This window comes from Pteronotus mesoamericanus, unplaced genomic scaffold (genome assembly GCF_021234165.1).
Source record: "Pteronotus mesoamericanus isolate MK-2021 breed Mesoamerican mustached bat unplaced genomic scaffold, CSHL_Meso_final contig_182, whole genome shotgun sequence".
Taxonomy (NCBI): domain Eukaryota; kingdom Metazoa; phylum Chordata; class Mammalia; order Chiroptera; family Mormoopidae; genus Pteronotus; species Pteronotus mesoamericanus.
Genome location: NW_026555078.1, coordinates 26159802 through 26175111, shown reverse-complemented (window position 1 = coordinate 26175111; position 15310 = coordinate 26159802). Strand labels below are relative to the sequence as shown.

Genomic DNA, 15310 nt, shown 5'->3' with positions numbered 1-15310 from the left:
TTTCCTGAGTGCTGAGAAAGCAACAAGTCTCCACAAACTGCCCCCCTACCCCCTGCCGCCATCCCCAGCCTACCGGCTGCTCTGAGATCCCTATGAGAACTAGCAGTTTGGCGTGAACCTCTTAAAATGGATGCCCTTCGTCAGGGGGCAGGGGAGCAGGGACGGGGGGAGCACATCTAAATCTATCCATTCATTCAACCAACACCAATTTATTGAATACCCATTATTTTCGAGACACTATGCTGGGCCTTAGAAGTTTATCTTTTCATGTAAGGAGTTCAGTCTAGTCTGTTATTAATCATTTGCAGAACTTCGGTATGTGTGGAAAAGCAAAGAAGACAGCTTTTGATAAGGGAGCAAAGGAAAGAAGGACACCGATTACAATTCCAGAGAAGAGAAATTGGGGTGAGGGAGCTCACCTGAGAGCATAAACTAGTCTGGCTTCGCCAGCTGCTCCGGCAGCCAAGTCCCCCCAACAGGCCCTTACGGAGGCCAGGCGGACCAGCAACAGCAAGTGCTTCCTGAAGTCCAGAAGCACGCTTTCATAAATTAGGTCACAGGACTTCAAAAAGATACTCTGAAATCCCCATACAGGGGAAAGCACATTAGTTTTTATTATGCTCCAAGCTGCTGGGTACAATTTACTGAAATATTGAAATAAATGACTGAGAAAATCAGCCCTTTTTATGGTCTCATTTGCCCAAATTGCTTGCCTCCCGTCCTTTCTCACTCTCTCACATTTTGAGGTCAATTTCCCCTCAGCGATGACCCAGGGGAGTGAGACAACATTTTCCGGGCCTCAAAATTACTTGTTTATAATTTCATCATTTTGCAGTCTTTTTTTTTGGCCGAAGCTCCTTCCAGGCCGCAAATCCCCACCGAGAAAACTGGCGGCCCTCTCCGGAGGCCCCCGCTGAGAGCAGAGGCCCTGGGCGCTTTGCAGGACTTACAGTGAGATTACACCCCCCCACCCCACCCCCACCCCCGCCCTCTTAATTTCTGAAGACCAGTGAGTGGGCAGGGAGAGCGAGCCCTCCTGCTGCTGTTGGACCCTGCTCCTTCCTGCACTTCTTTAGCGGAGCATACTTCCCATCCGTCAGCCACCTGCCGGGCTCAAAGAAGCTGCATTTAAGGACAGAGTGGGAGCCTTGTCACAAGTGTGGCCTGTGGACCAGCAGCAAGGGCACCACCTAGAAGCTTATTAGAAGTGTAGATTCTCAAGCCCCGCCCAGACGAGCTGAATCAGAACCTGCACGCTATCTAACAAGAGCCGTCATTACCCCCGCACCCCAACTCCCCACCCCTGCCCACCATCCTTGTGATGCCAACGCCCCTTCTCATGGCGGCAGTGATTGAAAACAGCTGCAGGCGTGCGCTCTCCCTATTCACATTCAACTGAAGGACTCCTGCTCCATAGGCTTATCTTTTCTATTTCTGTGTTGGAGACACGTTTCCTGGTGCCTGGAGAAGTGGCTCTTGCGTTGACATCATTAAAGATGCCTCATCTCCCAGTAACAGAGGGATGAGCTGTGCCATTGGTGAGCTAGGCATTTGAAAATCATCTCGGCACCTTAATTCATCAGCCTCATGCTCCTATAGCTCATTTCTGTGTCCCTTACTTACCGCACAACACGTCAGTTGGCATTGGCATCAGTTCTCACCTAATAACCTCTGTGACTCAAGTATTTGTTAAATCCCTATAGTGAGCCAAACACGATGCTAGACATTTGTCCTCTAAGAGCATATAGGTCAGATTGTGCAGGTGTATCACATAGCCCTTGTATTAGGGTTCTTCAGGGACACAGAAGCAATATGATGTGAATAGTTGAGTATACAGAAAGAGGGCTTTTATTATAAGGAATTGGCTCATGTGATTATGGAGACCAGAGGTCCAAATCTGCAGTGTGGGTCAGCAGGCTCAAGACCCAAGAGAGTGGATAACACCAAGGGAGTTCAAAAACAGTCTGCTGGAGAACTCCCTGTTACTCACAGGAAGGTCAGGGGTTTTTTCCAATGTAGGCCTTCAACTAATTGGATGAGGCCCACCCACACATTATGGAGGGAAATCTGCTGAACTCTACTGATTAAAATGTTCCTCTCATCCAGAAACATCCACACAGAGACACCCAAAATAATGTTTGACTAAATATCCAGACACCCCATGGCCTAGTTGAGTTGACACATAAAATGAACTATCACAGCCCTTGTTAGAAGTTCACGATGGGAGGGGAGGGAGAGGCACCAGCATCACAAGGGGGCTGCCTGACTTGCAGAAGAGGTTACAGTCATGCGCCGGTGCAGCCTGCCTCACCACGCCAACACTGGGGCCTTCCCCAACACCCTCCGTCTACCATTTTTCCTTTACCAGTGCCCTCATGGAGGACAGGGCTCAGGAGCATGTAATTCCATGTAGAAGGGAACAGGCTAGACCAGAAGTGCCAAGAGTCTCTTTATCATCCAGTCCCAGTTCCTGACATATATTCACTAAAGAGCCAAGCCCAGGTCCAATCAATCTTCCGGCCACAGCAAGCTCAAATTGAGACTTTAATAATCCTTCAGAATAGGTTTGGGTTTTTCCTTTGGAAGGTCACAGGTCAAGACTGAGAGAAGTACAGAGAGGCCACAGGTCAGAAGCAATCTGGGTGACCAGACCAGCTTAGGGCAATCCTAGAGAAAGCATGACAGCTCCTAGGGTAGACCCAAATAGCCTAGATATCTAGACTAAAACAGCTTCTGGAGTCTTCCCTGGAGTAGAACCCCCACTGGGCTTCCAAAGATTGGTTCTGATTATAGTAATCCAACCCTCCCCACGCCCCCTCTCTCCCCTCCATCCTTCTTCTCACTCCCACCACGACTCCTTGTCTTCAGCAAATTTGACTTCTTTTTCTCCTCTTCGATATTCCAATTTCTCTGTAGTTACTGGCAAAACCACTGCACACCCCTCCGCCATGGCCCCACTGCCACACAAGGTCCTGAACACCTAACGTCACAAGGATGGTGCTGATCGAGTCAAGATGGTTTCCGAGGCCTCCGCGCGTGCAGTCCCCATCCCCTGGCCACACGGCTTCTGTGGCACAATCTCATCTTCCTTCTGACCAGTCAGTGATGACACAAGAGGGCCATCATCTTATCTCTAATTCCCCCTTCTACTCTTGAGCCTCTGACCTTCTGGTTTAGCAGGGACTGCAGTCCCAACTCCCTGGGGTGCCCTTGACAATGTGATAGTATAAACTGCTGAGCACCTATAGGTTCCAGGAAAATGACATGACACTAGGATCCTAAGGGAGTTTGACAAACAGCTCCCTGACCTATGAAATAATTACCTGCATTATAAATGTGTCCAAGACATATGAAAGGGTATTAAATTATAAATGTCTATAATCCTTCCCTTCCCCCAAACCCTCCCTACTTCTGTTGAGGAGAGAAAACGCCTTTCGCTTCTAAGCTTCCCTCTCTTCCAAAGCCCTAAAGGAGAGGACGAGTCAAGCCCTGGAATTCTCCTTTCTTGTGTTGGCAGGAAAAAGACTAAAATATTTATAGGAGATATGCTAGTGAAGAAGGGAGGATAGGGCAACGCTTCAAGGATGGGCTAGGCTATGAAAAATACCGAGAAGATGATTTTAAGAAGCAGTGTTATGGTTTATGATTTGAGTCCCTCTTTGGTGCCTTAATCTTTCACTTAAAGTCAGGATGGTTTATAAGGACTTTGGGTTGTTAGTGTTGTATGTCCTCAAATGTGAAACCACATTGAGATATACCACATGGTTCCCCACTTATCTGTTATATTTTTTAAATCTGAAAATAAACAGAATCTCTTACTAGATTAATTGTACCTCACCTAAAACCTAACAAAAAAAAACCTCAGCAAAAATAAGAATAAGAATTTAAAGCCCCAGGTTGTTAAATCATTGACCCAGTTGACCCTTGGTGTCAAGCACTGCAGAAGGCCTTCCGGCTTCGAGTGACAAGGCATACCAAAGTTTCTGATGGCAACCAACACTCAGTGCATCCCTTTACTGGCTCTTCTGAGTAGGACTGGCTAGCCATGAACTTACATGCTCATAAGCATCCCAAAATTATACTTTCATTTTTAGATGTTTGAGGAAAAAACAATTGGGGGAAAATATGTGAACAAGGACATAAAAGTGATAGATGTTACCCTATACAAACTCTGAGAAAATACTTAATGAAGTTACAAAATGGGCTTCCAGATATTCGTTGCAGAAAGAATCCAAGAACTGTTTTATCTCAAACTGTCAGATATACATCTTTCTTTAATCATAATTAACCAACAAATAATATTTGACACTTGTTAAGAAGTAAAAAAAAAAATTGCTGAAAAGAACACCCATTCTGGTGAGGGATATTAGACTAAGATAAATGAAATAAAGGGGAAAAAACCCACAAGTACATAAAATTCTAAGATCCTGAAGAACAACAAGACAGACAAGAAATATAATCTAGGACAACAAGCATACACAAAAGTAGAAATCAGAAAAATCACCTCATATTCTCCAAATAATCTAGGACTTTGGAAAATAAGTCATTGGGAGCAGAAACACACACTAAATATTCACTTGGTGAGTTAATTTTGCTAGGCCTAGACATTGTCAAGGAAGGGCTTTATTTAGAACAGATTTACTGCTGTTGTCTGTACAGCCTAGATATTCCTCTCAGTTTACAGCGAATATGTTTTGGCAGATTGTAGCATCTTCAAATGCACAGTATTTTCTTGGTACCTTTGTAAAGCAAGTATAGGTAAAGCATTAGTGGTTGGTTCATCATAATTCTCTGAAAAAGATAAGCTGTTCTGCCACACACAGTTGATAAAGTTCCACTGCAGCAGACCGATTCATCACATGTTCTGACTCATAAAAGCAGAGGCTTGGTCCCACAGCCTAAAACAAATCTGGGCAAACCTAAGGCAAAATCAGAGAGTGAACCAAGAAGCAATGGGAGAACTGAAGTGATGGGAGACAACCTGGATGGCATTTAATCCAATCTGCATATAACAGTAATAGTAACAGCATAACCACAGTTGTTGGGCATCCAAATATCTTTTTTCTAATTTAAATGTTCGTGGTAACAAAGTATGGAAAAAATTAAAAGCATTTTCTATAAATATTTTTACCTATGCACGGTAGAATTCTATCTCTACTCTCAGCATTATATCCTCACTATTTTACCACATCCATCAATATTCTTCAAAAAGTTACATAGTAAGATTGCTCCATAACTGATGAAGACCAATCTCCACTTATTAAACATTTAGGTTGTTTCCTCCTGCTAGCTATTATAAACATTTGATGAACAGCTTTTGTCTGTATACATTGGTACACACTTGTATGATTATTCCTGGAAATACACTGGGAAGTAGGCTTGCTGAGTCAGAGGCAGACCCATGTTTAGGCTTTTGAGCCCTACTGCCAAATGGTTTGCCGGAAAACTTGAACCTCCCTACGTTTCCTGCTGTAGCGTACGAGTGTCGCGTCATCACGTGTTCACCAACACTCAGTCTCACTGTCTTTGTCAATTTGATAGGCCAAAGACTGCGTCTTGTTTAATTTAATTTTTTTTACTCTAATACTCATTGGCCCCTTACTTATAAGTTGTCTATATTCTTTATTTTCTTTTGAATTATTATCCTGACTAGAAAGCACCCTTATGTATCAAAGATAATCACTCTGCCATGTTCCCAACTCAAAAATTCTATTGAAATTACTTTAAACTTATTAAATTGGGGAGGAATAACATCTTTACAATACAGAGCGTCCTACTCAAGAACATGAGTTGTTTCCCCATCTGTCTTCTTTTATGATCTTAGCAAAGTGCTTCCTGTGCTGCTTTTCATAAAGGTCTTGCACATTACTAGACACATTATAGCGTTTGCTGTTGTTGTGAAAATAGTATTTCCCATCATATTTTCTAACTAGTTATAGCTGGTACCTGATAGAATTTTTATGAACCTAATAATTCTTTGAAAACTCTTGATAGGAACACACTATTCCACTTTTATAGTCACTTCAGTGTTTGAATTTCCTCTGCAACTATTTCTAGACAAGAAGGGGAGAGTGTTGTTGCAAACAGACTGCCTAGTTTTGATATTGCGTGACAGATACGATCAAAAATATAATAGCCGTGCAGGATTTTATAAGTTTTAAGTTTTTTCCTTTCTAACTACTTCATCCATTGTTCATAAAACCTGTCCAAAGTGGATGGGATACTTTAAAGCAATTGAGTAAAAAATTTTAAGGATGAAGAAACTGAGATGCAGACCTGAATCACTCACCTGGAGAGTCTGATAAAAATTCAGACTTTGGCGCCTCACCCCAGACCTATTTCCTCGGAATCTTAGGGGTAGGGCGTGAAACCGGGGAATCTGTGTTCTTAACTTGCTCCCCCTGGTGGCTGCCAGGAAACATTTAGATCATAAATTCAAGTCAACAATAAAATGAAAAGTTTCTGCCTTTAAATTAGGTATTTATTTCACCATACCTCAGTAGCAGCTTGACTTTGTGAGTTTCTAGTAATATGTGAATATAACTACAGGAGCTAATATTTTTAAAAAATATCTCTTTATTCAGGGGATCCCGCAAAAAAACATGCTCCGGTTTGCAGACCACAAGCCTCCACGTTGAGGCACCATTTATAATTCAGTTACTTCTTTCCAATGTCTTAATTAAAAGACAGCTCCCCCAGACTGTGGCTCCCGCCAGGGAGCCTGACTACTATAACTTGCCTGCCACAGTGACCCTCAGGATGATTCCTTGGAAGTGGCTCTGCCCCACTGGCCTGGAGCTTGGCAGCCCGGTAGCTGGTGAAAGTTGCCTGGAAGAGTGGAACAGTGCCACCCAGGCAGCCCATTTCCACGGCATCCCCTCAGAAGAGGCAGGCTGGCTGTAGTGTCGGACGGCATTACTGGAGGAAAGCTCATGACCCTTTGGAAAATGCCAAAGACTAACGTAGAGAAAATAGATGCCTCACAGAAAACCTCCAGTGTAGCTGGAGTTTAATGCACTGTACAGTCACTTGACCAATATTTATGGAGCTATGTGCCAGGCCCACTCTAGGTGTTGGGACATGAGAATAAATAACACACAGCACTTTATGACCCAATGGGCAAGTAAGCGTGGAAAGGAGGCGTAAGGTATCTGGCAGGTATCCAAGAGGAGTTCTGAAAGTGAGTTTTCCAGATATGGGAGTTTTCCAGGCTGACAAGTGTAAAGTATCCTAGAATTTCTTTTCCAGAATTCCGCAGTGAATAGCTTAAGCAAAAGCATCATGAGTATAATAGACTGCAATCAGTCTAGATTGTAAGATGGTAAAAAAATAAGAGATCTAAAAAGGTAAATCAGGAGCAAGATTCCAAAGATTTCATACACTCTTAGAAGGTACTTGACTTGTATGTTGCAGACGATTAGGAGCTACGGCTGCACTGGTCTAAGGACTGAGCAGTGAGGACTACGCAGCACAGGGGACAGAGCCTGGAGAACAACAGGCAAACTGGGAGCCTTTTGCAATGGACAAGGTTGGCGTGAGGGGCTACACTGAGATAGCTACAGAATAGTAAAGAGGAGTTCGATTCTAGAGATACTTAGCAGGTAGAATTTGCAGGATGTGGGCACCAAATGAATGTCGAGGGAGGAATGGTAAGTGAGACCAAGCAAGACTCCAAAATTCCAGGATGTGGATGTCATGGAATCACGGCTCTGTCTCTGGTTTGGCCCCACCCCCAGTCAGTTCCAAGTCCCTCTTCTCCTCTCACCCCCCTCCCTCCTCCTCTTCCATCATCAAACAAGTACTGGCAAGGAAAGATATTTCCTGAACAGCCACCCCACACCCAGAACCAGTGCAACTTCATTCCACCAAGCTCCATTCCCAAAAGTGTTGTTATGTAAGAAGCCATTTGCTCGGTGATGCCATCGTACCTTTGTTTAAGCTTTGGGGTACAAAATTTTCATATTTATGACCTCCTTCGCTCCTCAAATAAACTATGCTTTGCCAGTAAGAAAAAGAAAAGAAATTGAGACATTGGGAGTTGTGGCTAACTCAAGGTCCTAGGATTCTTTTGCAGCAAGTTGAGGGCTCCAACCAGTTCTTCTGCCTTAAAATCCAGAGTGGTTACCACGTGGAATAACTACAAACCAAATGCCGCTGTCGCAATAGATGTACCTACCAGATCAAAGAAACCTGAAGACAGAGGGAAGGTTCATGTTAGCCTGTTCAATGGGGCTCTTGTTACTGCAGGAGGAATATGCAGACCTCAAAGAAGCAAGCCCTCAGCTCAGAGTCCTGACAGGTTTTCAGGAAGCCTACTGGATTTTTCTCCTCAGTCTCTGTTCTACAGAAAGAGGACCTTGTGCCAGCACATCAAAGAAGAGACTTCCTCAAGCAACTTTTATTTCTCTCTCTCTCTCTCACTCTCTCTCTCTCTCTCTCTCTCTCACACACACACATACACACACACACGCACACGCACACATAGGAAACAAGGATTCTTTGCAAAGAAGGGAAAAGAGCAGGCAGAGGGAGGTGAGCCATGCAGACGAGGGAGAAGGGTTTCAGTCACACTCAGAAGATCATGTACATGGGAAGGATGAAACCACACCAGGAAGGAATTCACCACCCCTCCATGTTTATGAAAATCCATTGTTTATTTCTAGTTTCAGACCGTGTTCTAACTTATTCTGAGTTGGTTCCTCATAAAATGTACATGTATATTTGCATGATCACAAACACACAGAGGCTGCCCCAATGAGTGGACACTGCAGCTAGGTGAATCACTGTCCCGGACAAGGCCTTCTAGAAAGGAGGAAGAGCAGGGGAGGAGGGTCAGTTCAGAGACAGGGAAAGCAAAACAGGTCAGCGATGCTGCTGCAGATATCTAGTCAGCAAGCGCAACAAGGGTCAGATTTGTGAGTTTCCATTTAAATGCCCCATTTCTTGCAGCCCCCTAGACGTAGACAAGCTGCTATGGTGACTTCTCCCCTGACTTCTGCATAAGTCCATTCACTGTTTAGGTGAGAGAGAGACACACAGGATTGTCCAACATCTTACCACATGAGGAGCCAAGAATGGACTCGAATTCAGGCATGGTTCCAAGGCAAAGAACTGCAGCTGCCCTTTCAATGTTATGCTGGGGCAGTGTTTTACCACCCTCCCCCAACGATTAATAATCTTGGGTAATTAATGTACCTTTGTTTGATTCTATTATTAATGAAAAGATTAGACTTTCTGAAGTTGCAGGTTAACTTGTAAAGGGAGGGGGGATCAAGATGCAAATAATTGCTATTTCGTATAAAAGAAAACCAAAGGCTATCTTTGCCATAGGACAATAACCAGTTTTCTACTGAATGCAACCATCTTATTCTAACATTTTCATTTTTAAGTACCTACAAGGGGGGATCCAAAAACACCCAGAATTTATTTATAAAAAATTATGTACTTATTCTTATCTATTTAAACTTTAGTCACCTTCAGGGGACTCACCATTTTATTCAATACACCTATTAAGATTTTGTTTCCACTGCTCAAAACAGTTTTCTAACTTGTCCATTTTGATGCCTTTAAGTGCTTCTGCTGTTTTTTGTTTCACTTCTTCCACATCAGCACATTTCCCTTTAAGGACTTTTTTCATCCAGGGAAACAAAAGAAAAGTCATTCAGGGTGAGATCAGGTGAAGAGTTGGACACAGGGGTCACGCCATTTTTGGTCAAAAACTGCTGAACACTCAGCGCAGTGTGGGCAGGTGAGCTCATAAATCACTCATCACGAAATGGGCAAACGTGTCAAAGGAGTCTTCAAAAAAATTCATTGAAGCCAAATGCAGCCTCTCACAACACCACCAGCTGGGACACTGATACAGATGGGTTCCTAGAACACTCACCTAGTGGGGAAAGCCTGTACTACAAGGGGCCTGCCCTCCAGAAGATAATTCTGGTTTTGGGGGTCCCCCTTCATATATATGCCCACTTTTTCAAAATGCTCTTTGAACAAGATTTATTATCTTACTGGTTCTCTCATTATTGAGTTAATAAATCTTTGATATACCTTCATCCTATATTTACATGAGACCCATGTTATTAATGTTCTTAAAATTCCATCTCATGCTATAATCTAGTGCTTCCTCCTCCAAGGTAGCCCCTCAATGGTACTACAGCCCACACCCAGTCAGGTCTGCTTCACCCTGCCTGCCACATAGAATACACTTGAGACAAGTGATGCAGACAGCTGGCTCTGTGCTGGGAATGCGAGGGCATGTGGAGGCTTCCTTCTAACTGGCCTGACATTTTCACCACTCGTGTCTCCATGATTCATCATATATTCGCAACATCAACTTCAAAAGACCATTCTTGGTAGCTGAGATGGCCAGCCCACCACCCATCAAGGAAGGGACGTTGAACCAGGTTCCTAGTGCCAGACGGGTAGGATAAGCGGGTGTACAGGGAATGACCAACATGTCCTCATCCAGGTTTGCAAATGACACACAGTTTTGTGAGGTGACTGAAATGTGGAGGGGCGAAAGCTTAGGTCTTCCCTCCTGGGACACCTTCTCTCTGGGTGAAATTAACTGACCTTCAAGAAATCAACCCCATGACTTAGATTTCACCTCAACTCACAAAATGAGCCACTTCAATCTACACCACGAAGAAATATAAGGAAGCAAAGAGTTTAAAGGACTTGGCAAGAAGGCCTTCGTTTTACATAATTAACAGGTCACTGACAACTTTTCACACTTTACTGAGAGAACCATCTGAGCCATCAGCAGGTCATTTGACCCACTCTCTTTAAAACCTCTCTAAACTCAGAAAACAACTCTAATAGCTCTGAGAATAGAAGGAGATCTGGGATTTTAGCCTGACCACTGTCTGCCAGGCAGATTTGCTGGCTGCAGGCGCTTCCCAGCAGTTAGTGTCTTGCCAGGGAGCTTCAAGCTGCTGGTCTGAACATTCTGGAGGACTCTCTTCTGCCTGAGTTGCCCCTGGTGCTTCATTTCTGTGCTGTATGCTCAGTATCTACTACATCTGCCAGGGTCTGTGCTTTGTACTATGTGGGACATGGGGTATGGAAATTCTGTCCTCAAGGGTCTTCCTGTCTAGTGGGAGATATAATATAAAGACCTAAATAACGATCACTTAGGGTAGAAAGCAACTAGTAATTCAAAAATATTAAGATCCCACTATGTGCCAGTTAATGGGCACGGGGTATACGGTAGAGAGCAGGACAGATGGTCCTTAGAAGAGGTTCAATAAACATTTGTTGCAGGAGGCAAGGTAACAATCGTTCGGTACCCACTATGGGCCAGGCTGTGTGCCGGGCACTTTCTCTTTAATTTCCTCCCCACAAGTACTCACTTTGGTAGGTGATATAATCCCCATTTTAACAGAGGCTCAGAGATATTAGGTGACTTTCCCAAGGTCACTCAGAAGGTGAACAGCAGATAGGATGGTAAAGCAGAACCATCTGACTCAGAAGATCCCACTCTTTCTACCTCACTACATTTACCATTAGCATTTTAGGGCACACCTGCCTTCTGTGTTGTGGTGGCTGATTCACTTCCAAATAGAGAGGCCTCAGAGGACATAGCAGCCTGTTGGCAACAATAACACATCCACTGCTAGTCCAAGATAAGGACTCACAAAGCCATTTGGACAACCACAATCTGTGATTACCGAGTGGATCCATCTCTGGCTGTCCCTAGATGTTCTCCAGCATCAACTGTGTGATCCGCTTATCTTCTTTCCGATAAAATGGGAAAATGAAAGGGCAGAGATGAGAGAATAGAGGTGAAGGGATTAGCCAAGGAACACAGGCATAACTCACAGACACAAGGCAACAGTGTAGCGAGGGCCAGAGAGATCGGGGTATAGGGGACGGGTGGGGGAGGGGAAAAGGGAGCAGGGATGGCTGGGGGCATCTGTCATAGTGTCAACAATAAAAATAAAGGAAAAGAAAGAAATAAAATAAAATTAGCTTTCAGGGAGTAAAAAAGTGATTTCCAGAGACAAAGCCACAAGCTCTGCTCCAGCGGAGCTGGCCAAACACACCCAGTAGACAGCCACTCCGGGCGCTGCAAAGCTGAAGGCCGAGAGGGCTTCCACCCCAACACACCATCTTCCCTCCTGCCGCCATCTGCCATAACCCAAGGACATTATTTTAATTCCTTCTTTCACTTTCTTGGGGAAAAAGGAGAATTTGAGACTTTCATTGCTAAACAAAGTCTTCAGAATCAAGACTAAACTAGTGAGCCAGCACAGGCCGACCCTGCATGCCCCCCTATTCCGCCCCACCTACCCCAGCACATCCCACGTGGTCCCTGCGCCACCCTTGTCCCTTCTGCCAAGGCACCCTGGGTAGTTCTGGGCCATCCTCAGGACTCGGCTCAGACACGTCCTCCGGCACGGACCGCACGCCAACAGCCCCTGCTCCGGCTGTGTCCCCACGCCTCCGCCTCCACCCCAGCAGGCACGCGAACACACGCACAGTACGACCCCGACTGCGAGCTCCTATGTTTCCCTCCATCCCCCCCTCCCCGCCCCGTTTCCAAGGGATGGTCTACCTGCCCAGGCCCTGCTAGGAAACCGCTCCATGCCCCAAGGCCGGAGTCTTGCTATTCCCCAGTCCTGAAAGGTCCTGGAACTCAATAAACACTGGAGGAAAGAAAGGTCGGAGAGAAGAGAGGGCTCTCAGCCCACAACTCTCCCTTCCTGGACTGGTGCTGCCTCGGGGCCCGGTACAGGTCTCTGCAGTCAAATCTCCGAAGGGAGAAAGGGTGTGGCCTGTGGACAAGCAGAGTGGAGGGAAAGGGTGTTCTCTGAGAAAGTACATGCGGGAGCTTTAAGGCTCCAATGACAAAGGTCAGAGCATGTGCTTAGGAGTGATCGCAGGACCCAGTGAGCCCTGAGGGTGACTCAGCTTCTGGAGCTCATGCCACAGATAGCTCTGGGCTCGTGCGTTGTGGCACGGTCCAAGCGGGTCTCCAGAACAGGTGTCCTAGCTCCCTAGAAGCAGAAAATGCCATGTGCTAGATTCCTTTCCCTTATTCCCGATCCTTGATCGTGGGCAGTGAATTGCTCACGAAAACAATTTAGGCTAGGGAAAAAAACACAATAGAAATAAATTTAGGTGGATTTCAGGAACATCTGGCTGGCCTTAAGCAAAAGTGTGCAGGAAGAGGAAAATAGAACAGGCCAAAGAGCCCCAGGCAGCGTGGTCTGAGCTTCATTTTCATTGCTAGCCTGACGTTTGCAAGAAGTAAAAATATTTAAAACCCCCTCTTCTGTCAGCGTTGTCCCCAAGGTTGGATGGAGCTGGGTTCACGACTTTAAAATACATATTTAAAGCTCATCTGAATGGCTAAAGCCATGTTACCAAGCTGAACACATGCTGATCTGAGTAGACAGAAAAATTGTTCCCAGTGTCTGTGGAGACAATGCTTGTAACCAAGTGCTTTGCAAAGAATGAGCCATTAAGAAGTACTTTGCATGCATGTAGCCCATGAACCTGAAAGCAAAAGTAAAATCAGTATCAAATCAGCAACTGAGCAGCAGACTAGAGAATTTGGCTGGTATATCTGAAAAATATGATTTTAAAGGTTGCTTATTTAGTTTATCTTTCATTTCCTGCACAGCTAATAGTAGGAGACATCAAAAGTCTGACTTGACTTGGGGTGGTAAACACACAATACAATATAGAGAGGATGTATTGTAGAATTGTACACCTGAAACCTATATAATTTTATTAATCAATGTCACACCAATAGTCTATTTTTAAAAATCAGCTTTACATTGCATTTGCACAGTTTTCAATAAACTAAGAAAAAACACATTCTCCTTTACTATTTTACTTCTTTTTCCAAAAAAGATTAATTTTTTTTGGAAATTTAAACTTGCTCTTTCCACTCACCAAGAGAATTGTACTAATCTTACATTCAATCTGTTCAATCTCTGTTTAGTTTCAAATTGAGACTTCGTTTCCGGACATGTACAGAGTGGTTGGCATCCATCTATTACTTCTCACTTTTGGATACAAGTGCTTCACAAAGCAGTAAGCCTGCTTTGTAAATCAAACTCTCTCCTTTTCACTCTATATACTCCCTTCAGGTATGTGAAATTGAACCCATACAACAACATGTCCTCTTTCAGCTAAGGTTTAACACTGCAATGAATCAGTTAAGCTAAAGCACAGGAATATTCAATTTAAAAACTTTTAAAAATAAAAAGAATCCGATCTCATTTCATTATTTACTTTGCCTTAGAGATTAAAAAATATGCATGTGGGTTAATATTCTTTGTTTTGTTGTTAACATTTCAAAAACAGAAAAAATGGAGATTTCTAACAGAAATTGCTTGTACCATTCCATGTCTTGAAAGGGGGCTCAAACCCAATGAAAGGAGAAGATAACCCAACCAAGATTAAGTTCAGTATTCTTTTCCTCCATAAGATTGATATTTTAGGGCCTAATAAGGATCAATGATGAGCCTGCAGAGTGCCTTAGCAGCACCGATAATATTCATCTCATTTGAGAAATTGAGACTTGGCTCGGCTCATCTGCTCTAACTGCAGCCCAGGGTTGTCTTTCATTTGGAAATCATGCTGCCAACTTGGTTTAGAATAGACAGGGATGAGGCATATGCTTCTCCTCACCATCCAGGGAAACATTGGCATGGAGAAATGCGAAGCCCTGTGATTGAAGCTTGTATTTATGAACTCTCCTCCTCTCTTCTCCTCTAGTTACCGTGACAGTGGGAGGCAAGCAACACTTGCTCGGACTGTATGACACCGCAGGACAGGTACATTTTTATTATCTTGATTTATTATTATCTTGATTCATTTTCATTATCTTGATTCATTCAATAGCTATTACTTCTTCTGATTATGGGGGCGAACTTATTGTCTACCTAAATGACAGTCAAAGCACATTCTTAATATCATAAAAATATTTATAATTACAAAACACTAAATCATTACTGATTCAAGGTGTTGATAGGCAAATAATGATTCATTGATTGATTGATGACTGACAATAACCAAAATAGTATATTTAGCCAAGACTCTCCATTCCAAACTCTTCCCATCCATACCAATTCCAGATCTAGGATTACTGAATCAGTTTCATAAATGTGAGTTTCACTTATTATTTTTTTCCTGTAATATTCTTTGCCTACCCTTTATTTAAATTGCCTAATGAGCTGTGAAAAGGTCCAGAAAGAGATAGGGATGGAAGTGGGGGAGTGGGAAGAAGACAGAGTAAATGTTGGAAGGAAGAAAAGCCAGGACTAGATGGTTTCCAAAAGTGAAGGTCAAGCAC

The 15310-nt window shown here is 43.8% G+C and overlaps 1 protein-coding gene across 1 annotated transcript in view; it reads left to right on the top strand.

The window, feature by feature from the left end:
- Nucleotides 1-15310, top strand: part of RHOJ (ras homolog family member J) — a 73980-nt gene that overhangs the window by 37963 nt on the left and 20707 nt on the right. Inside the window, exon 2 of the mRNA XM_054567462.1 lies at nucleotides 14734-14792. Coding sequence (XP_054423437.1) covers nucleotides 14734-14792 — 59 coding nt within the window. The remainder of the gene's footprint in view (nucleotides 1-14733; nucleotides 14793-15310) is intronic.